The sequence below is a fragment of the Humulus lupulus genome, chromosome 3, assembly GCF_963169125.1.
Source record: "Humulus lupulus chromosome 3, drHumLupu1.1, whole genome shotgun sequence".
Taxonomy (NCBI): Eukaryota; Viridiplantae; Streptophyta; class Magnoliopsida; order Rosales; family Cannabaceae; genus Humulus; species Humulus lupulus.
The window spans coordinates 64,659,488-64,682,751 of NC_084795.1; the positions used below are offsets into that span (position 1 = coordinate 64,659,488).

The 23,264-nt window shown below is 37.5% G+C and overlaps 1 protein-coding gene across 1 annotated transcript; it reads left to right on the plus strand.

The window, feature by feature from the left end:
• The first annotated feature begins 7,133 nt into the window (after positions 1–7,133).
• Positions 7,134–8,056, plus strand: LOC133821168 (uncharacterized). The gene is made up of 4 exons (XM_062253633.1): positions 7,134–7,160; positions 7,250–7,440; positions 7,550–7,785; positions 7,902–8,056. The coding sequence occupies exons 2-4, from the start codon at positions 7,303–7,305 to the stop codon at positions 8,011–8,013; spliced, it is 486 nt and encodes a 161-aa protein (XP_062109617.1). The 5' UTR covers positions 7,134–7,160; positions 7,250–7,302; the 3' UTR covers positions 8,014–8,056.
• The last annotated feature ends 15,208 nt before the right edge of the window (positions 8,057–23,264 follow it).

Sequence of the window (23,264 nt, forward strand, 5' to 3'; positions counted from 1 at the left end):
TGAGGCTCCTACCCACCATGTTTATCCGCCTCGTTACCATGCCTTGAACGAGTGACCACCATGATCAAGTTTTTGCGATAGCACTAATCTAAATCCTCTCAACGAGAGCACCAAAATGTTGACGCGGCTTTTCACCAACAGTGAATTGTATGAATAACTAGGATGGATTAGTGCTTAATGGTAAACTGTAATAAGAAAATGAGAATACTCAAGGATGCTGACAATGAATTATCAAGAGAATAAAAGTGATCACTCCTTTTTACGTGGTTTGGAGGTTAAAATCCCCTTAGTCCACGAGTCAATATTATTATTGTTTCTCTTTTCTTGCTATTTTTATAGAGTATTTGCCTTACAAGAAGAATCCAACCCTTTGCACTACCCAGGGTCTTGGTATTTATAGGAGAATGATCTCTGAGTAGGCATTGGGGCCATCCCGTGATCTCTTTATCCTTCACGTCATCTCTGTGACACTCATGATTAATATCTCAACCTTACACTGAAGTGTGGTCTAATGAGTAGGTAAAAATGGATAATGGGCCGCATGGCCTAAATCAGGTGTGGGATGTCTGATCACGCACGTTTACATTGCGTGGTTGACTTAATAAAGATCCTCGGATATGTCAGGCCTCTGATGTACCATGAGCTTAATGTAGTTCTAACTCATGCCTTTTGATGCCATGTTGACAATGGTTCCAAATGATAAGCAGCTAAACAATCCGCCAGCTCGAGCTATTTGTTTAGGGGATCGTATCAAATTTCTCCGGATGAACAGTGAACACGTGGCACCTCGGTTATGGCTCTTTATTAGTTCGCTTCTCCCGAGCTGCCTCAACAAGGTACGTGCTGATACTCAGGGCGTACAGGTACCATACCCATGGTTGAGATCATGTGTCATCAATCTTATCTGTGTTTATTTTGAATGTATGAACACATAGAGCACATGTTTTATGAGTAGGCTTAAGGGTTGTTCTTATTTCTCTTATATTTTGAATATGTTGAATGAAGTGATGAATGAGATTGATCGTTAATTATATGATTTTTTTTTTGGCTTTGTTCTAAATTTTTTGAATTAGATTCAATGTACACTCATATTGTTTTATTGGGTATATGTTCTTTGCAATCTTTAAATTTTATTGTTTTTAGAATTTTAATTCTGTTGTTGTATGAGATGTTATTCAATGTGATTGAATTTTCCAAATTTTTTTTTTTTTGGTAGAATGCATTAATTGTTGTTGTAATCATTTAAAAATAAATAAAAAATAAAACTCACGGCAATGTGTCGTGAGTGATCGATGACATTGATGGTTGATCAATTGATCAAAAAGGCTTGCCATGAGTTTGTTAAATTGATCTTACAAGATCAATCAAAAAAAAAAAAATTTGTTGTTGCCATGAGTTTCTATTTGTTCAACAATAAGGAGTTGTGTTTATATTGTTTAATTATTTAATTTAAATAAAGTTATATTTTAATATTAGATATTAAGATATTTATGAGAATTGTTTGGGTAGTTAACTCAAATTTTTTTGTTTAAGAAACATAATAGAATATTCTCCACCTTAAATATTGGGAAGGTGGTGATGATTACCAAATTCAAATTTAAATTAATTATTTATTTTATTAATTAATTAAATTCAAATTTCAAACTATCAAAAATGAATTATATTAATTAAATTATTTAATTTATTTATTTATTACCAAATAAATTGTAAATTGTTCATTTTTTGAAATACGACATTTATGTCTTAATTCAAAATTAAGAAATTGAATTGTTCATTTTTCTTAATTTTATTATTGTGAACATTTGACTATTAAATTAGTCAACATAGTGTTTATGAAACAAGACTATTAGTTTTCATTTCTTAATGGGAAATATTTAATTTATTGAAATAAAATATTGGTTTAATAAATCACTAAGATGATTAATAATTTATTTTCATTTACAGAAATTGAAATTTTTTAACATCTTAAATGGAGTCAAAATGTAGTTTATAGAAACTAATTAATTATTAATTAAATATAATTTGAGTAATGATAATTCCAATAATTATAATTATAATTATAATAATAGTTTAAGAAACTACTTGTTATAAATAAAAATAATTTTTCCCAAAAATTTGATAATAGTTTTTGAAACTATTAGTTATTAATTAATAATTTATGAAATTATTATTTAATAAATGGTAATCATTTTCCATTAGTTATTAATTTATGATTTATGAAATTATTATTTAATAAATGGTAAACACTTTCCATTAGTTATTAATTAATCATTTATGAAATTATTTTTTCAATAACAAACATTTACAAAGTTTTTTTTTTATAAAATCCTAATTTTGGAAAATAGGTCATCTCATTTAAAACCTAGGGTTAGGGTTTTAGTGTGGAATTCTCAAGGCCCACAACAAAGGACGAATCCCATGGAAATTACATAAGCTTTGAAGTCCAAGGAATGTCTTGGTGTATTTTTGTAATTTCGTTTAACAAAGAGAACCCGGTCAATACCCTAATATTTAATTATATTGTATGATTCGTAACATGTTGATATGATCACTTCACATGTCATATAGAATAGGAATGCCCATTAATTTCATCATTTAAACAACATGCTATGTATGAATGTTAATTTTTATTAACATTTCTCCTAGGATAGAAAAGTAGTATAGTTATTTTTCTACCATAAATGAATGGATACAAATAATGTGAATTAGATTTAAGTAGTTACATTGGGGTCATGTCACATTAATAGCATGTGTAGATTACCTTAATATATTTTAGGGAAATTAATGACTTTAAAACTTAAGAAAAACATAGTTTAAAATTAATTAGTAATTGTTAGTAATTATTCTGAATTTGGTAATCTTAGAATTTTAAGAGTTAAAATTTGGATTGCATAAGTGAGTTAGATTTAATAGTTACATTTTGGTAATAATCACTTAGTAATTAAATTATGAGACACTTTAATAGACAACCTTTTTTTTTCTAAAATAGTGAGAGGGAGAAGGTTATAAGGCTCTATAACCTACGGTCTCTACTATTGGTTAAAAAACGTTGGTTCTAGCCAAGGCCTCAAGACGACTTTGCTTTCTTCCTCCCTATCGGAAGGTGTTTTGGCTAGGATTTTAATAGGTAGACCTCTTTGCAATAAGGATTTAAGATGTATTCCATGTTTGACCTATCCTATCGACGACGCTCATGGGTTAAGTCAATATATCTGCCCTAGCTGAATATATTTTTTACCAAAATAACGGTAATTGTTTATTATAAAGATATCATATATTTTGACATAATAACAATTGAGAGGGTCTCGTTATAACTAGAAAGTATTTGACCTCTCCCATCAGCAACACTTACTTGTGTTGGTTATCTCATCGTTGTACTTGTATGAATGAGTTTTTGTAAGCATGCATCATGTTTATTTTTATTTCATTGTAAGAATACTATGATTTATGGTGTATGAGTGCATGGTTATATTTATTATTTTTCTTTTGTTTAATTACAGTAATACAATGACTGGAGGAAACTCTCATATGTCCATTGTTGCAAATGACAAACTAACTGGTAATATTATTACATGGAAAAGTAACAAGAATCTATTGCCAATGACTAAGCACACAACACAAAAGCCTAGCATTAACAAAGCCAAGGGCAAAGAAGTTGCCCACTCCAACTACAATGAGAATTGTTCCCACTATTATACAGATGAGTATTGTAAGAGGAACTGTAAAAGGAACCTCGAGGAGTTAAAAAAAAAAATGAAAGTAAATCTAACTTGATAGACACTAAGGCTTGTTTAGTGGAAAATAATTGTTACACCTGGATAGTTGATTCAGGAGCCACTAATCATATTTGTTTTGATTTGTAAATTCTTAGCTCTTGGAGAGGTCTCCAAGAATGGGAGTTCCACTCAGAGTGGGGACATGGACTTTTGTTTCAACCAAAGCAGTGGGAGAAGATAAATTTTATTTTACTGAAAAATAAATTTTTATCTCTAAAAGACATCTATTTTATTCCTGATTTTAAAAGGAATTTAGGTGGCGTTTGGTTGGAGGTAATGAAAACAATGGAATAGGAATAGGAATGGGAATAGTAATAGAATGGAATAAGAAAGGTAATGCGATTATGTTGTTTGGTTAGAATAATGGAATCAATAATTGAATACATATTCTTATGTTTGGTTGACTATGGAATGGAATGGAATAAATTTATTTTGGACAAAAATACCCAAAGTGCTTAAAATATGATTAATAAATTAAAATAAACATACTAAATATATATATATAGATTTACCAACAATGACGTTACTTTTTTTTTCATATTCTTTTTTTACAAAATAATATTTAATAATCCTATTTTTTTAAGCATAATAATTCTACTTTTGAACACTACAAAATATTAAAATTATCAATAAGAATTTATTTTTGTGAAGTATTTTTTTAATGTCAAATGCAATTTACTTTAATTATCACTAAACACTATTTTATATTTTTTTAAAATAAAACAATATAATAACATAAAAATGTTAAACTAAACATTATAACATATTTATATTCTAATAATCAAAAGAGTTTTTGATTACCGATATCAAACTTTGTCCATGCACATGAAATATCACTAGAAATAGTATAAGTATTCATGTCCAATTACTCAGATCTATGCTCAAAGACAATCTAGTTTGCAAAATTATGAACATCAAACATTACATCATATCCAAAAGATTATAATTTGTATACTACTGAATGTCAAAGGCAATATAAATTGTCCTGCAAATTGTAGTAGAGCAAAGTGGACTAAACATGATCTTAGAGAGAGCCATCAAGAAGAAGTGTCACCCATTCATCCTTCTCATTATCTGGGACACTGAAAAAGTGAGAAACTAGAGCATTATCTTGCATAATCATGCGAGCTACCTTATGACGTTGAGTTGTGGTAAGTGTAGTGGTCCTTTCTAACTCTTTCCCAAGTTGCATATGCTTTTCATTCATGTCTTCACCAATAGCTTTACTCAAACGAATAGAAGCTTTTTCAATTTCTCTTGCGATAATACAAGCTGATTGTGTGAGTGCATCTGAAAGTTCTTCATGATTTACAGTTTTCCTTTTCTTCTTTGAAGACCCATCTGATTGAGTGTGAGATTGAGCACCTCTTTTTGCATCTGAAACAGACATAGATGGCACTTCATCCACATTGTTAGCATAGTTGAAATCATCTTCTCCAAGAGTAGTGTTTTCTTCTTCAGTTTGAAGTTCTTCAACAACATCTGCTACAGTCTCCGCATTTTTTCCAGTTGCACGATCCTTGCCAAAAACCATACATAAGTCATCATACCAAGGGAATGACTTGATCTTGAAGGGGGCTGCTTCTTTGTGACTCTGCATTTATACAAAATAAAAAAATCAGATTATGGCCATTGTTAATCACTGAGAGGTAGTATTAAAAATTGACGCAGTAACCTTGGAATTGAAGAGCAGCAGCTCAGTACAGAAACTTCTATTACAGTTATACAGTCCCAAAACGACAAAAGCCAAGCTAAATGGTAGCTACAATAAAAAAAAACCACAAGTTTTTTGATACATCACAAATTTGCCTCCCATATTAGAAGAAACACAGACAGAGATTATGTTTTCCTATCTAATTTGTAATAAATTGAAAGTTTGTTGAGTTATTTAGAAGATGGAGAAAGTGGGAAAGGCGGGCTCCTTGTTTCTTTTATGCATTGAAATTAGGCTTAGCATATTAAGTGTGTTTTTTAATTCGAAACAAGAGAAAATTTAAATTAAAGATGACCACTCTGCTTATTGTGATCAGAAAACCAAAGATTGTAATTTGATAGAGGTAGTACTCACTCACTGAAACCACTAATGTTATTTTGGGATCTAAGCATTGAGAACTATTGTATCATTAGCTTTTTGAAGTGAATATTCCAGTTTAGTAGAGGTAGATGAATAAACCAATTAGTTGGTGATGCAATGCTTGGTCATTTCTCTACCTAAAATCTTGAGCTTACATATACTTGTTTGGAGCTTTTACAAAATGAAAAGAGTTGGCTAAACTGTCATACACACACACACACCTTATATAGGCACTAGAAAACAATCAGGTTTGTCTACATTCAGTTCTAAAATGTGGACACGAGATGAGATGATGAGTTCTTACTTTTATATCCTAGCTAAACAGTGTCGCATTTATAGATAGCTCTTAGTGTTTCTTCGCATTCATGATGGTATCACTAGATGAGAGTAGGCTTTATTTTGTTGTATTCTGATATTTTGATAATAGAACCAAGTACAATATCTCAGGTACTTAACAACATCCTTTGCTCTGCCCATAAATTTTTGGTGTGGTTTGCTTGGCTCAGGTGAATATGGAGTTGGCTAGGATTGAAGCCAACTTTTACTGGGTTGTCATCTCAGGGACCAAAAGAAGATGCAAGGCTCTCAAAGTTTCTGTTTCTGCTGCTAGTGCTAATGAATCTGCATTAGCCACTATGACCACTCTGCTTATTGTGATGACACCTAAGTATATGGTGTTTCTTGCAAGGTAATTGAGACCAGGGCTCAATGGGCCGGTTGGGACGGTGCTCTATGTGCTTAACATGATCATCATCATCATAATAATATCCTTAGCTATATAATATACCTACTCTACAAAATTAAACATATATATATTTGTCTATGTGTGGTTGGTTTAAATAATTTTGCATGAATATTTAGAACCATTCATAAATATCACAAGTGATGTAATGATATATATTATTCCCTTATTGTGATCTTTTTATCAAAAGATCTAGTAAAAGATATTGTTCTAATTAAGATAACAACAAAAGAAGAAAGAAACTAAATCTAATGTGTGTATGAACACAAGAACAAAAACATGTTCAACATCACATATATAGATAGATAGATACTATAGTATTTAGCTTAGATATTGGTCAGATTTGATCAAATATAAGTTGGCAAAACACAATAACACCTTTGGATATTAAGACTTTTTCCCATTGAAAATGTTTTTATTTCAGTCATATATATATAAATAAATATATAATATAAATACAAATATATATTCACTTAAGCTTTGGTCAGACAGATACTGTGAACCTCTATCCTCTCAAATCTAGGGAAGAGAAGACCAGGAATATATGCTTACTCTCCTCACATACCAGGTGGCTTCTCAACCTATTTCTTCTTCTCTTTGGCTCTTAATTAATGAATTGACTCAAAACACAACATTTATTCTAATGATCAATAACAGGAGTAAGATTTCCGGGTTTGAATCACCCGGGAATAGTTGGAACAGCTCCCTCAATGGAACTTCTTATTATTTGGAATGAAAGGGAAAGACAGCTTGTTGAGAATGGAGTTGAGTCTTTGAAACTTTGTGAAGTTGTGCATCAACGGCCAATGTCTAGCTTACCAACAACAAAGGGTTGTCTCCTCGGAAAGGTATGACCTCATGAAGCTACTAACTATATTAAAGTTGGTTTTAACACCAAGTAGCAGCTATGTAGCTTCTACAATCTAAACATCTAACAAAGTTTTCATGCATATAAAGATCCAAGAGGGTACTCTAGAGTGGGAGAAGATAGCTAGGGAGGCTGCAAGGACCATACCAGGAAGAGAAAATGGTGGGAACTGTGACATTAAAAACCTAAGTACAGGATCAAAGATCTACCTTCCTGTATTCGTAGAGGGAGCAAATCTAAGTACTGGTGACATGCACTTTTCTCAGGGAGATGGTGAAGTCTCATTCTGTGGGGCAATTGAGATGAGCGGCTTTCTCGATCTCAAGTACTATATTCCAATACCTTAATCTTTTACCATTTCTGTAAGCATCAAAATTGAGTAAACAATGGAGATGTATCAAAACTAGATATCTTTTATCCCTCGCTGGTTTTCTTTATCAGGTGTGAAATAATAAGGGGTGGAATGAAAGAGTATCTGACACCAATGGGGCCAACTCCACTTCATGTAAACCCAATATTTGAGATAGGCCCTGTTGAACCAAGATTCTCATAATGGCTTGTCTTTGAGGGTATAAGCGTTGATGAGAGTGGGAGACAGCATTTTCTTGACGAAAAAAAAAGAAAAAAAAATCTAAAATATGTAAATAGGCATTCCATCAAACATTTGGTGCTCTTACTGAATTCATAGAAAGAGAGATAGAGAGAGAGTACCTCTGCAACAAATTAGAAAAGCAGGAGGAAGAAGAGAAGAGTGTCTCTGACACGGACCTCCGACTGGGACGAGCAGCTACCTTCGACTGGGTGTGTTGCTTGCTGAGAGTGAGAATGAGAGATGGTTGTGTCGGATTAGGGGTTGAGCAAGAGGAGAGTGAGATATCAAAATAAATAAAGCAAATAAGTAATAAATAAATAAACTGCAGGCATGAGAAACCCTAACAATATATGCAGTTATGGATAAAGGGGAGTCGTACCTGATGAACCAGTCGGTGACAAAGGAGCGAGTTGGAGAAGAAGACGAAGACCCAGATGGAGAGAGATGATGATAAGCAGTGGAATGGAATTATAATTCCACTAACTCAAAATTGGAAAAGTTATTCCGTTAGTATGGGGGAATAAGCATTACAATGGAATTCTTTTCCAAACTTGTTATTTCAAACCAAACAAAAGAATCCGGCCTATTAACATTCCATTCCTTTCCTTTCTGGCCCATTACCATCAACCAAACGGGCCCTTAATTTTATTTTCAAAATGTTTAGAACAATGCTATTTTATTTCTTTTAATAATAATTTTGTTATTATTTCAAGAAATGGTTCACATGTTTGTAACGGAAATCTAGGGGAAGTTCTATATGTGATAAGATCTTAAATGTCTTCACTACTCAATACTGAAATGTTCTAATCTAAATAACCAAAGACAAAATGACAAAAAGTACCTCAAGACAATACGTATCTTTGGCACCTAAGACTAGGTCATATTAACTTAGAAAGGATTCAAAGACTAGTTAAGGAAGTGAGTTAAAGGTCAAAACTCTACCGGTTTGCGAATCTTGTTCAGAAGGAAAATTGACCAAAAGATATTTCTCCTCTAAAGGTGTTAGAGCCAAATATCCTCTCGAGTTAATTCACACAGACGTTTGTGGTCCAATGAATGTACAAGCTCGAGGTGTTTATGAGTATTATGTCACCTTCATTGATGAATATTCAAGATACGATTACTTATACATGATGCAAAGGAAAGGGATAACCTTTGAAAAGTTCAAAGAATTTCGAGCCAAACCTGAAAATCAATTAGGCAAAACCCTTAAAATAGTACAATTAGATAGAGGTGAGGAATACCTGGACAAGGAATTTGAATATTTATTGATAGAGCATGGAATTGTTTCACAACTCAAATAATACAATCAGTTAGAATACTAACAACTTAGAATTGAGATTGGATTGACCTATGGTCAACAATATGATATGACTAGAATAGATCATGACGGTATGTTTACTTATCCTATCAACTGTCAATATCGGTTCAGTCCGATGTATCAAATACATGTGATATTATCTACTTTGCTAATGTTCTGGAAAGAACATAACACTGTAATGTGTAAGTAGATCATATCGTAGATTGGCAAGTCAGTGTAAATCCTGTGCATTGACTAATCTTAGGACTAACTTATTTTGAACATATAATCATATTTAAATTCCACTGTAATCACTTCACTATAAATATGATTAGCTATATGATCGAGATTTAATAGAAGTTTATATTAAACAAATAATCATGAAAATAAAACATGTGAGCAAAGGGATTGACCAAGTCAAAAATTAATTTCTATTCTTTTATTGATAATAAATGAGATTACAAAGAAATTGGGTTTTATTTAGGGCATAAAACCCCAACAATTCACACTCTCACTAGCACCCAAATTCAACTCACAACCAACTAACAAAACTAGACCTTAAGCAATCTTAATCCTAAACATAGTTTCAGCATAATTCAAAAATTCAAACTAGAGTTCTTACCTCCAATTGTAGCCCAGTTTCTCAGCAGAATCCTTGCTCAACTTCAACTTAATTCCTTGAATTCTCCTCTGTTTTCCCAACTTAAACTCCTAGCTTAAGGCCTAGGTTCTGCCCTTTTTTCTTCCTTAACCTCCAAAGCACAAAGAGAGAAAATGAGAGAGAGAATACGTGGGAAAGAAAAAGGAGAGTTTGTGATGTTTCCCTAAGCTTCAACTGACTTCTAACACTTGAGTATATCTCTACTTTTCAAGCAAAAGACCTATTTGCCCTTCTAAGTTTACTAGTCCTCAAGTTGTCCATAGGGGTAAAATGGTCATTTTCCCCCAGCTCCCGCTAATTCCTCAAATGTTCCTAATATTTACCAATCAATCTCGTAATCCAATTAATTACCATTTATTTAGTATCTAATAATTCCCAAGATATTCTCTAAATTCTCAAAAATACCCCTAGGCCCCACCCGAGCCGGGTATTAGTCCCCGCCGTGACTATTTCGTTAATCTGCTCACTAGGACCGTCTCGAGCCATAAGTTGCAAATATATCCACATAATAATGTGGTCACAACAATTTATCACATATAATCACATGTATGCCCTCAACGGGCCAAAATTATAAATATGCCCTTATAAGCTATAAAGGGCCCACATGCATATCTAATACTCACAAACATTGATGTCAAATAGTCATATAATCATGCATGCCACAAAATCATGCATTTAATCATTTAATCACACATATACCAATTATTCCCTCCTGACACGCTAATCAAGGCCCTTAAACCTTATTAGTGATTTTGGGTCGTTACAACTATCCCTTCCTACTGAGAATTTCATCCTCGAAATTTACCTGAATAACTCGGGATACTGATCCCGCATCGCTGACTCAAGCTCCCAGGTCGCTTCCTCGACCCTGATATTCCTCCATAACACTTTAACTAGAGGAATCATCCTATTCCATAGAACCTTGTCTTTCTTGTCTAAGACCTGGACCGGTCGTTCCTCATAAGACAAATCTATCTGTAATTTCAAGTCCTCATACTTCAACACATGAGTTGTATCTGAGACGTACTTCCGAAGCATAGAAATATGGAATACGTCATGAACTCTCGACAACGACGCTGGCGGAGCTAATTTATAGGCAACCTGCCCAATCCTCTCCAGGATCTCAAAAGTCCCAATGAATATATGGCTCAACTTGCTCTTTTTCCCAAACCATCTCACCCTTCACAACGGTGAGACTTGTAGAAACACGTGGTCCCCCACCTGGAACTCCACGTCCCTACGCTTAGGATCAATGTAGCTTTTCTGTTTGCTTTGCGAAGCGAGCATTCGAGCTCGAATCTTCTCCATAGCCTCATTAGTCTTTTGAACCATGTTCGGTCCCAAATACTTCCTCTCACCCATCTCATCCCAATGGATGGGCGATCTATACCTCGTCCCATATAACATCTCATATGGAGCTACTCCAATCATTGATTGATAACTATTGTTATACGAAAACTCAATCAACGTGAGATACTTACTCCAAGATCCCTCGAAGTCTATCACACACGCTCTGACCATGTCTTCCAATACCTGAATCGTCCTCTCAAATTGTCCATCAGTATGAGGATGAAAGGTCATACTAAACTTCAACTGAGTCCCCATAGCCTTCTATAAACCACTCCAAAACATGGAGATAAAGATGGGATCCCAGTCTAATACTATAGACTTGGGAACCCCATGGAGACGTACGATTTCCCTCACATATAGCTCCACATACTGATCCACAGTATAAGTCGTCTTAACTAGCAGAAAGTGAGCTAACTTGGTATATCTATCTACTATCATCCACACCAAGTCATGCAACCCCACTGTCATGGGTAAACCTCCCACAAAATCCATCGTAATGTCCTCCCATTTCCATTCGGGAATACCCAAGGGCTGTAGCAACCCCATTGGTCGCTGATGCTCAGCCTTCACCTCTTGACAAGTTAAACACTTGGCCATGTACTCCACTGGATCCTTCTTCATCCCAGGCCACCAATACAACATCTGTAGATCCAGATACATCTTCGTGGTGCCTGGATGAAGTGAGTACGGCGTAGTATGGGATTCATCTAATATCTCACATCTAATCCCCATATCATTTGAAACACAGATCCGACCCTTGTACTGTAGCAAACCAACCTTAGAAATGGAATAGTCCTTAGCCGCTCCCGCTAAGACATTCCCTCTAATTTCCTACAATTATGCATCAACCATCTCACCCTCTTTAATCTGTTTTAACAGGGTCGACTGTAAGGTAATATTGGTCAACCAGCCCACAACTAGTTCTATCCTCGCTCTGGACATCTCCTCTGCAAATTCCCTCAATATTCATGCAGAGCTAAACAACTGTTCCGGGCCCCTCCGGCTCATCGCATCTGCTACTACATTGGCTTTCCCTGAGTGGTAAAGGATGTCACAATCACAATCCTTCACCAACTCCAGCCAACGCCTCTGCCTCATGTTCAAATCCTTCTGGGTGAAGAAGTACTTCAAACTCTTATGATCGGTGTATATCTCGCACTTCTCTCCATACAGATAATGTCGCCACACTTTCCGTGTGAATACCACTGCTGCCAACTCCAGATCACAAGTAGGGTACCGCTGCTCATACTCCTTCAGTTGTCGTGATGCATAAGCAATAACCTTCTCATTCTGCATCAACACGCATCCCAAACCCAACCTCGATGCGTCACAATATTCTACAAAATTTCCTTCGTCTGAAGGAAGACTCAACACAGGTGTCGTAGTAAGCCATCGCTTCAATTCCTAGAAGTTACTCTCACACTTGTCTGACCAAACAAACTTCAGGTTCTTCCGTGTCAATTCTTTCATTGGTGCAGCAATCTTCGAAAACCCTTCTACAAACCCTGTAATAACCTGCTAACCTGAGAAAGCTCCTAACCTCTGAGGCATTCCTTGGCCTCAGCCAATCTCTCAATGCCTCCACCTTAGATGGATCCACCTTAATCCCACCCTCACCAACAATATGTCCAAGGAATGTCACTTCTGGTAGCCAAAACTCAAACTTCTTAAACTTGGCGTATAACCAGTGCTCTTTCAATCTCTGCAAGACCTGCCGGAGATGTTGATCATGCTCTGCCTCTTAACTGGAGTACACTAGGATGTCGTCGATGAAGACAATCACAACCTGATCTAATAATTCCTTGAACACCCTGTTCATCAAGTCCATAAATGATGCTGGGGCATTGGTCAAACCAAACGACATGACCAGAAACTCATAATGAAAATACCTCATTCGGAAGGCCATCTTTAGTATATCCTCATCCCTGATCCTCAGTTGGTGATAACCAGATCGAAGATCAATCTTCGAGAACACCTTCTTTCCTTATAGCTAATCAAACAAGTCATCGATCCTTGGTAAAGGGTACTTATTCTTGATGGTCAACTTGTTCAACTCCATGTAGTCTATACACGTCCTTAGAGTCCCGTCCTTCTTCTTCACAAAGAAAACTGGAGCACCCCATGGGGAGTAGCTAGGCCTGATAAACCCCAAATCAAGAAGCTCTTGTAACTGTATCTTCAATTCTTTCAGTTCTGCCAGAGCCATCATATATGGTGCCCTTGATACTGGCTCTGTCCCCGACGCTAACTCGATGACAAACTGAACCTCCTTGTGCGGTGGCAGCCCTAGTAAATCCTCATGGAACACATCCAAGAACTCACAAACTAATCTGGTCTCTCCCGGCCCTGCTGGCAAAACTCTAGTAGTATCCACCACACTAGCTAGGAAAACCTATACAACCCCCCTGTAATAGGTCTCTAACTCTCAATGTTGATATCATGGGTATGCGGATTCCATGTACCACACCCACGAAAACAAAGGGACCCTCTCCCTAAGGCTCAAAAGTCACCATCTTCTTCCTGCAATCAATGGTAGCCCCATATCTAACCAACCAATCCATCACAAGAATCATGCCAAAATCCTCCATACCTAACTCGATCAAGTCTATTGATAGTTCCCTACCATCAACCTTCACTAGCAGTGCCCTAATCCATCTCCTAGAAACCATCAGTTCCCCTATAGGCAGTATAGTCCCAAACCTCGCATTGTAATACTCGCTAAGTCGACACAATCTATCAATTACCTTACTAGAAACAAACAAATGTGTAGCACCAGAGTAATCAATACAGTAAAAGGAAAGCTAGCACTAGAAAGCTGACCTGTCACCACCGAGGGACTAGCCTCGGCCTCTACTTGGGTCAAAGTGAACACTCAAGCTGGAGTCAAGCTGTCCACCTTCCCTACTTCCTCTTTCTTCACAATTGGGCAGTCCTTCTTGAGGTGTCATACCACCCCGCACACATAACAAGCTTTTGCCCGACATTCGCCCAAATGGAATCTTCTGCACCTCATGCACTCTAGGTAGCTTCTCCATGTCTCACCGCCTCCCTGGCGACCACCCTAAGCACCCCAGCCCCTCCTATTAGGACCAATAATGGTCAAAGTGTCAGGTTTCTTCCTCTTCAGATCACTGGGGCCTCCGCCCCCACTAGACCCTGAATATGGAGGCAATTCTCTGTGAACCTCCCGTCTCGCAACGTTCTCCCTACAGATCTTATTCTTCGCTTCCTCAGCAGTAAGAGCCTTCTCAACAGCCTGGGCATAAGTCGTCCCCCCAGATACCGTTGTAATTCTCACATCTTGGGCTATCATAGCAATAAGCCCTCTAATAAATCTGTCTTGTCTAGCTGCATCAGTAGGCACTAAATCTGGTGCGAACTTTACAGGCCTGTCAAACTTCAGGGTGTATTCTGTAACTGTCATGTTGCCCTGTACTAACCCCGCAAATTCATTTACTTTCGCTGCCCTGACGGCAACATTATAGTACTTCTAGCTGAACAAGTCTCCAAACCCACCCTGTCATTACCTTCCACCCTAATAAAATCTAGGATAGAAGTTATCATACTCATCCACTGTTCAGCCTTCAGTGGATCCTGCCCCCCCCCCCCCCTCAAAGGTTAGAGGATACTGCCTCCTGAACCGCTCATACAAGGGCTCCCACCTATTCCCAATCTCAGGTGCCTGAACAACTGGTGCCACAACAGGTGGCAAAATAGGTGCATCACTCCCTGACGGAGCCTGCTGTCTTAGTAAGCGAATCTGCTCTTCCTAACTCTCTAACTGAGCTTGCATGTCTGCAAGTATCTACTTCCAGTTCTCAGGGACTGGCGGAGAGTTCTGGCCCTGGTCATCATCTCTAGCCTCAGACCCTGTGCTGGCTAGTCATATAGATCGCCTTGGACACATAGCTATCCAAGTTTATTTGCAATCAACGACTCGGCGGTCAGACAAGGATGACAGAGTAACAATCTTTCCATGATCCACCGTTGGAAATCAACCAACCACAAGCAATCAAGATGCAAACAACCATTCAAATAGTCACTCACATGCAACAGCAATGTAAATAAGCACACCTCATTATCATCACACAACAGTCAAGGGTCAAGCCCTATCAGTATCTCATGCTCCCTATTAATCATGTAGTAAAGCATTCATATTTCATTCAAGAACTTAAGCATATAATCATATATATACAATTACCAAACCCTGAGTCGAGCTTATCTTTAGCGACGAGTGTACATGTCCATCCAGTCTTCAGGAACCCTTAAACCTAGACCGCTCTGATACCAAGTTGTAACACCCTGAATAACCAAGACAGTTATGCTGTGTATTTGAAATATTTCAAGACTTGCTAATCAAGTCATTTAAATAAAAGTGTGATCCTAAAGTCATAAACAAGTTAGGGTTAAAAGATTTTGGTCATAAGCGGTTAATTTTCATTAAAATAGATATTTGGTACATGGGATCCCAAAACAGGGTTTAAAAGAAAAATTTACAAACTTTCAAAAGTTATATACAATCAGAGGCCACTATAATGGCAAAATACACATTTTAGCTTTCTGTCTCTGTACAATCCATTAGCTGTGGCGGACGAGCAACTGACAATGTACACCTCGACCCCAGAGCTATCCAACTCATGGTTGATCCATCTTACCCTTGCCTTTACCTGCACCATGTAGCACCCGTGAGCCAAGGCCCAACAAGAAAACCATAACAGCATAACATAATTAATGATGATAATCAATTAATTCACAAGACATTTAACCAGATAATTAACAAGCCATAGCATCAAGCTAACAACAATAAACATTTATATTCAACAGTTTATCTCAATTAATACACATTACTCAGGTTCGATGCCCTTAGGCCGCACCCTCTATTTAACCCACTAACTCTGGCTCGCTTAGGTCGATCTAGCTTACCCTAGCTCACACTGCCCGAGCCGCGTCCTGTGCACAAATTATCAGCCCCCGACTCTCTTAAGCTGTTCATTTTCATATGGAAAATCATTCATTTAACCATACAATAAACATGTTCAAGTATTGGGAAACTCAATCCCGTTACAACCACTCAAGGGTGCAGTTTTCTTACCTTTAATTCTTAATGAAGAAAATGAAATGGTTCCGAGCACGATCCTCAGCCCCGAGCCTTGGCGATAAACCTAGTCATAGTAGCCAATATGTACTCAACAACTTCCCATCCAAATAAATACTTATGAGACAAAAACTAGCCTTCGGGACCAATTCCTACTAAACCGAGTAGTATTAATTATCCCGAGCGCCTAGGTTCGAACCCCGAGCCTTACACATCCAAGAAAACATTCTAAGGCCAAAATCCCTAATTGGGTGGAGGCGTGGCTTAGTGGGTGGCGACTTGCCCCCAAGTCAGAGAGCAAGGACCCAAGCCAAATGGGAGGTGGGCCGCGACTTGGCCTAGGGGTCACGACGCGCCCCCAAGTCAAAGGCCAACCTGGGCTCTTCTCGGCACATGCGCCGTGGCGCCCCAGAGTTGGGCCGCGGCGCGCCCTCTTTGAACCCAAAAATTATGTGTTCTCTCCAACCTTTTCCAACCAATTTCCCTCAAAACTCAAATCCAATAAGTCTCCCAATTAGAACCAAACCCAACCACGAGTTCAAGATTAAATCACATACTTTAAACATAAAATTCCTAACAATTATACTAGAATCAATACCCCAATTCATTAGCAATTCATGTTAGGAAAACTTATACAGGATCTTTATTTATTTTCATGTAGATCTAATATTAAACAAGTTAATATGAGATAACCTAGAATATGTTTCTAAAATTTAATTCTAAGAGAAATAATGATAAGAATACTTACATTATACGCAGCAGAATGAATGAGTCATTCCTTCAGTTTCTCTAACCCTTGTATCCTTTATGTCGCAGAGTATTACCAAGAAACTGAACCAATCTTCAATTTTCTTCACAGTCTTCCAAAGTATCCTTAGAATCACCTAGACTAGAGTGGGAAATTCTCAAAACATGAGATAGATACAAAGAGAAGAAGAGAAAAGAACAATAAGGCTTAGAAAAGGACTTATGTTTAGAGAGAATCTAAAACCTATCAGAAACTTGTGTTTCAACTTGTTATTTCACCTCTCTCTTAGCACTCCTTTTATAGACTCATTTAGGTCATTTATTTAATTAAAAAAATTAATAAAATAATATCCAATTAACAACGCTAGGTCGAAATTATCACGAGCTTTAGGCCCGTGAAATTTCTCATTTGATTATAAGCCTATTGGACTTAAAAATCAAGGCCAATATTATTTTCTGTTGATTTAATTAATTAAATAATTATTTAAATATTTTATCAAATTAACTATTTATAATTTGAACCTTGATTTAAACTTATTTATTAATTTAGATACTAATTTATCTTAGTTAATAAATCTGCTCTAATTTCTCTTTTCTTCTCTAAATTGTACAACTCTGTGAAAATCTCCAAAATTGACCTTGTCAACTTTGATAATTCTAATAGATAATTAAATCAATTAATTGAAACTATCTAGATGATTTTATCCAAGGTACAGTGGGGACCATGGGCCTATGAAATCAAGCTCCAATAAGTTATCATAAATCTAACGAATAAATTTACTAACTTATTAATTCCTCGTAACTCCACTAAAGACTCGGAATTGTACTCTTGAATTCATAGAACATTCTATAAGCAATATATATATACATTATTAATTATCCATTGTTACAACCATAATTTTCACCCAATCCTCTATAGATGGTCTACAATGAGATGGGACTAAAATACAATTAGAAGAACTGCTGGAGCAACAACGACTACAGTCGCAGCCTCAGCTACAGCCTCAGCCAATGGCTTAAACACCCCAGCATGTCTGAGAGGATGATTCATATATTGGAAGACATGCTGCGAGCATGTGTGCTGGACTTTGGTGGATCCTAGAGTAAGTATCTACCTTTGGTAGAGTTTTCCTACAACAATAGTTATCAGTCTACCATTGGAGTTGCACCTTATGAGATGTTGTATGGTAGGAAATGCAGATCTCCCATTCATTGGAATGAGACAGGTGAAAGGAAATACCTAGGTCCTGAGGCAATTCAAAGGACCAGTGAGGATATTGAGAAGATTAGGGCTCTGATGCTCGCTTCTCAAAGTAGACAGAAGAGCTATGCAGATCCCAAGCACAGGAACGTGGAGTTCCAAGTGGGAGACTACGTCTTCCTTATAGTCTCGCCATGGAAAAAGGTGAGAAGGTTTGGGAAGAAGGGCAAGTTGAGCCCTAGATTTGTAGGTCCATTTGAGATCCTAGATAAGATTGGTCAGGTGGCTTACAGGTTGGCCTTACCTCCGGCATTGTCAGCCACGCATAACGTGTTTCATGTTTCAGCTCTTCGGAGGTATGTATCTGATGAGACTCATGTTTTGAGCTATGAAGATCTAGAGCTTGAGGCAGATCTCTCCTATGAGGAACAGCAAGTCCAAATACTTGAGAAAAAGGACAAGGTCCTCAGAAACAAGACGATACCTTTGGTTAAGGTATTGTGGAGGAACAACAAGGTCGAGGAAGCGACCTGGGAGCTGGAATCAGAGATGCAGAGCTAGTATCCTGAACTGCTCAGATAAATTTCGAGAACGAAATTTCTGTAAGGAGTGGATAGTTGTAATGCCCCAAAATCCCTAATGTGGTTTAATTATTGGATTAGTAGGTCGAGAGGGCCATAATTGATTTATTATGCCATTAAATTATTATATGAATGTTTATGTGAATTATATTATAATATGATGTTAAATGCATGCATGTGGGTCCACATTTAAATGTGGCCTCAACAATACATCACTCTGATACCAAGTTGTAACGCCCTAGTTACTCCAAGACCGTTACGGTGAACTTTGAACCGTGATTTAACTCGCTAACGAAGTTTTTTGGTTAAAAACGTACTTCTAGGTGTTATTATTAGATTAAGGTGGAAAACCAATCAAAAGGAAAGGATATATTTTATTCAAAACATAAAACTGTTCATGGGCCCATAAAAACGTTTACAAGTTATTTACAATGCAAAATGGTTATTACAGTATAAAATTTACAACCCACCGATCTAAGCGGCAAAAATAGGGTAAACCCCCTAGTTCCCCTGAGAACTCCTTGGCCGTGGTGGTCAAGCGGCCGCATATGTACACATCACCACCTAAGTTCTCCACTCAAGGCTGGGTGAGCTTTTCTTTCCCTTTACCTGCACCACATAGCACCCATGAGCCAAAGCCCAGCAAGAAAACTCAATACTGCAAGAATATAATATCAAACGATGATCATAATAACCATCCAGAACTTTTAGTCCAAAATAGAGGAGTGACAGTTGTAAAAGTCACTAAGGTGGGTTCCGTTCCCTTTACAGATAAGTGATCATTTCACTAGCTTAAACAAGATAGGTATCTGGAGAAATAGTCACCACCATAAACCTACCGAGTGACCCTAGAGTCACTAACGTGGGATTTCTTTTCCCTCAGCCATGTGACAAAATAGTCACCTAGGCCTTTGGCCCTGGCTCTGAGTAACTAGTCATATACTAGACAAGTGCTTATAATTTTCATCAAACTTAGGGTCGGTCCAGCATTAATGCCCCATATGAGTCATGCAATGCAGATGTTCATCTAACTTAGGGTCGGTCCAGCATTAATGCTCCATATGAGTCATTCAATGCAAATATCGATTAGATCTAATCTTTTATCGGCTCTGCGTTCATGACGCTTATGCCGTTTCTGACTCTTAGGTCAGCAACACGCGACCAATGCCGATTCTGATTAGTCAGTGCCATACACAAGTAAGCAAGATTTGCTAAGCATTTAATATGCAATCAATGTCCACATTTAACAATCAACATGCCCCTATAATAACCACGCATGTCATATACATAGGGTGCAATTTTTTTGCCTCGGGTTCGAGCGAGAATTAGTAAAAGAACGACCCTTGAGAATGATCTAACTTTTAGTTCCTTAGCGGTCACCTAGTCATAACCAATAGGAATCCATCAATAAAGTAACTCAATAAAAGGTTCATAATCTAAAACTTCACTCCCGGGATCAATCCCGCACTCTCGGGACTCCTAATCTACCCAAAAGGGTAAAGGAACCAATCCCCGAGCCCCCAAAGTCATCCCGAGCCCTAAAAATAGGACTTGCTGAAGCTGACCTAGCACTGGGGCGCTGCTAGGTAGCGCTTGGGCACTGCTAGGTAGCGCTGGGGCGCTGCCCCAAGTCAGAGAGACCCAGCTCTCTGCTCTGCCTAGCGCTGGGGCGCCACCTGCAGGACCAGATTTTTTCTGGTTTCCTCCCCTGCGATTTCCCCTGAAAACCAAGCCTTCAAACCAACCCCAAACATCACCCAAACATGCCATTTAACCCCAAAACCTCATCAAAACCCAAGTAAACTTCCATTGATTCCCAACTAAACACTTCATATTTCTCAGCTGAAAACCATTAGAAAAACAGAGCATAGCTAAGGTTTCATGGATGAATTTTTACCTCAAGCTGGATTTAAGTCCTCTTCAATGGATTAACTAAGGCTCTAAGCTCCAAACTTTGATTCCTTAGCTTGGTTCTTCAAATTGGGATTCAAAAATTCCAAAGGAGGAAGGAGGAGGATGATGATCGTGAGAAGGGATGAGGAAGCTCTATTTTGGGTAAGCTTCTACAGTCCAAAGGGTTGATATATATCTCAGGGGTGAAAAGTCTATTTTCCCCCTAGGTCAAATAAAGGTTTTTAAAGACTCCCAAGGCTGAAACCGTCATTTTCCACGTATTTCGTTAATCATAACTAACACCCTCCAATTCCCGTTATTCTCGATACTTTCAAATACCAATAACTCATATCTCATTACCCTTTATTTCCCGGCAATGCTCTAATCACCAAATTACCCCGAGACTTACCCCGAGACTTACCTCGAGCCTCGAACTTAATCCCGTTATGACTAAACCACTAATTTATACTCAAAGATCGTCTCATGCCGAATAGCTCGAAAAAATTCACATTTAAATGTGGCCTCAACAATACATAACCAAAATGCATACAAATACATAATTACGCCCTCAATGGGCCAAATTACCAAAATACCCCTGTGATAAAATGTGGACCCACATGCATGCATTTAACATCATATTATAATATAATTCACATAAACAAGCATATAATAATTTATGGCATAATAAATCAAGTATGGCCTTCCCGACCTACTAATCCAACCATTAAACCACATTAGAGATTTTAGAGCATTACAGTTGTAGTCAAAGAAGGTAAGACTACGGATTTCTCTATATCAAGACAGGGGTTCTTGAGATATAAGGGTCTGGTGTGCGTGTCGAATGACTATGGGATTAAGATGAAGATTTTAGAAGAGGCACACACTACCCCATACTCAGTTCACCCGAGGTTTACCAAGATGACTGACAACCTTAGGGTACTCTATCGATGGCCATGAATGAAGAAATACATAGCAGAGTATGTGTCCAAATGCCTTATATGCCAGAAAGTAAAGGCAGAACATCAGCGACCCGCAGGTTTATTGCAACCTCTTAGTATTCCAGAATGGAAGTGTGAAGACATATCCATGGACTTTGTGACACGATTACCATGAACAAATAAGCAACACGACTCGGCTTGGGTTGTGGTGGATAGACTCACAAAGTCAGCTCACTTCCTGCCTGTCAAGACTACGTACATTGTTGACTAGTACGCAAACATTTATGTTTGAGAAATTGTACGACCGCATGGAATCCCTAAGACCATAGTATCTGATAGAGGATCAATGTTTACATCAAGATTTTGGGGAAGCTTGTAGCAAGCCATGGGTACCAAGCTAAGTCTCTGTACAGCATTTCATCCTCAGACCGACGGACAGTCTGAGCGTACCATACATATTTTAGAAGATATGTTGCGCGCTTGGGCACTAGACTTCGAAGGATTGTGGATTAAGTATTTCCCACTTATAGAGTTCTCCTGCAATAATTGCTACCAGGAAACTATCGGTATGGCACCATATGAGCTACTTTATGGAAGGAAGTGTCGGTCGCCATTACATTGGGATGAGGTAGGAGAGAGACAACTTCTTGGACCCGAAGTTGTTAGAGAGGCTCAAGACGCAGTGAAACTGATTAAAAAGCGTATGCTTGCTGCTCAAAGTCGACAAAAGAGTTATCCATATGCCAAGCGACGAGATGTGGAATTCAAAGTCGGAGATCAAATCTTCTTAAGAATATCTTCTATGAAAGGAGTGAAGCGGTTTGGGAAGAAAGGAAAACTTAGTCCCCAGTTTATAGGTCCTTTTGAGATATTGGACAAGGTGGAACCAATAGCATATAGATTAACCCTACCAGCAGCTCTATCAAATAGCCCAATGTGTTTCACATCTCGATGTTGCATAGATATGTATCAGACCCATCCCATGCTCTCAAGTACGATGCGTTAGAACTTTAGAAAGACCTGAGTACGATGTGTTAGCACTTCAGAAAGACCTAAGTTATGAGGAATGATCGGTTAGCATCCTAGAGAAGGGGGTGAAGGAATTACGGTCTAAGAGTATTTCGATAATCAAGGTCTTATGGAGTAATAGTATAGAATGGGAGGCAACGTGGGAGTTGGAGGGAGACATTCGAGCACGGTAGTAGTATTAGTAGTAGTTATTATAACCTAAGGTTTAGATAGAATAATTAAGAATGTGACACTTGTCACATGCATGTTTATTAAGGATTTAAGGATTTTTGATGAATAATTTAATAAAGGATAAACCTAGGAAGTTTAGAACCTTCCCTCAGTTGTTAGGATCACGTTTTACTTAGTCTAAGTGGTTTAAACAAATTCAAGTGTGATGAAAGTGTTCAAAAACATGTTTGATATATCAGCGTATGC

Excerpts from the sequence above, each read along its gene's own strand:
- LOC133821168 (XM_062253633.1), top strand. The coding sequence starts at position 7,303 with ATGGAACTTCTTATTATTTGGAATGAAAGGGAAAGACAGCTTGTTGAG. Across the intron at positions 7,441-7,549 it reads AGGGTTGTCTCCTCGGAAAG|ATCCAAGAGGGTACTCTAGA; the intron begins GTATGACCTCAT and ends ATGCATATAAAG. Across the intron at positions 7,786-7,901 it reads AGCGGCTTTCTCGATCTCAA|GTGTGAAATAATAAGGGGTG; the intron begins GTACTATATTCC and ends TTTCTTTATCAG.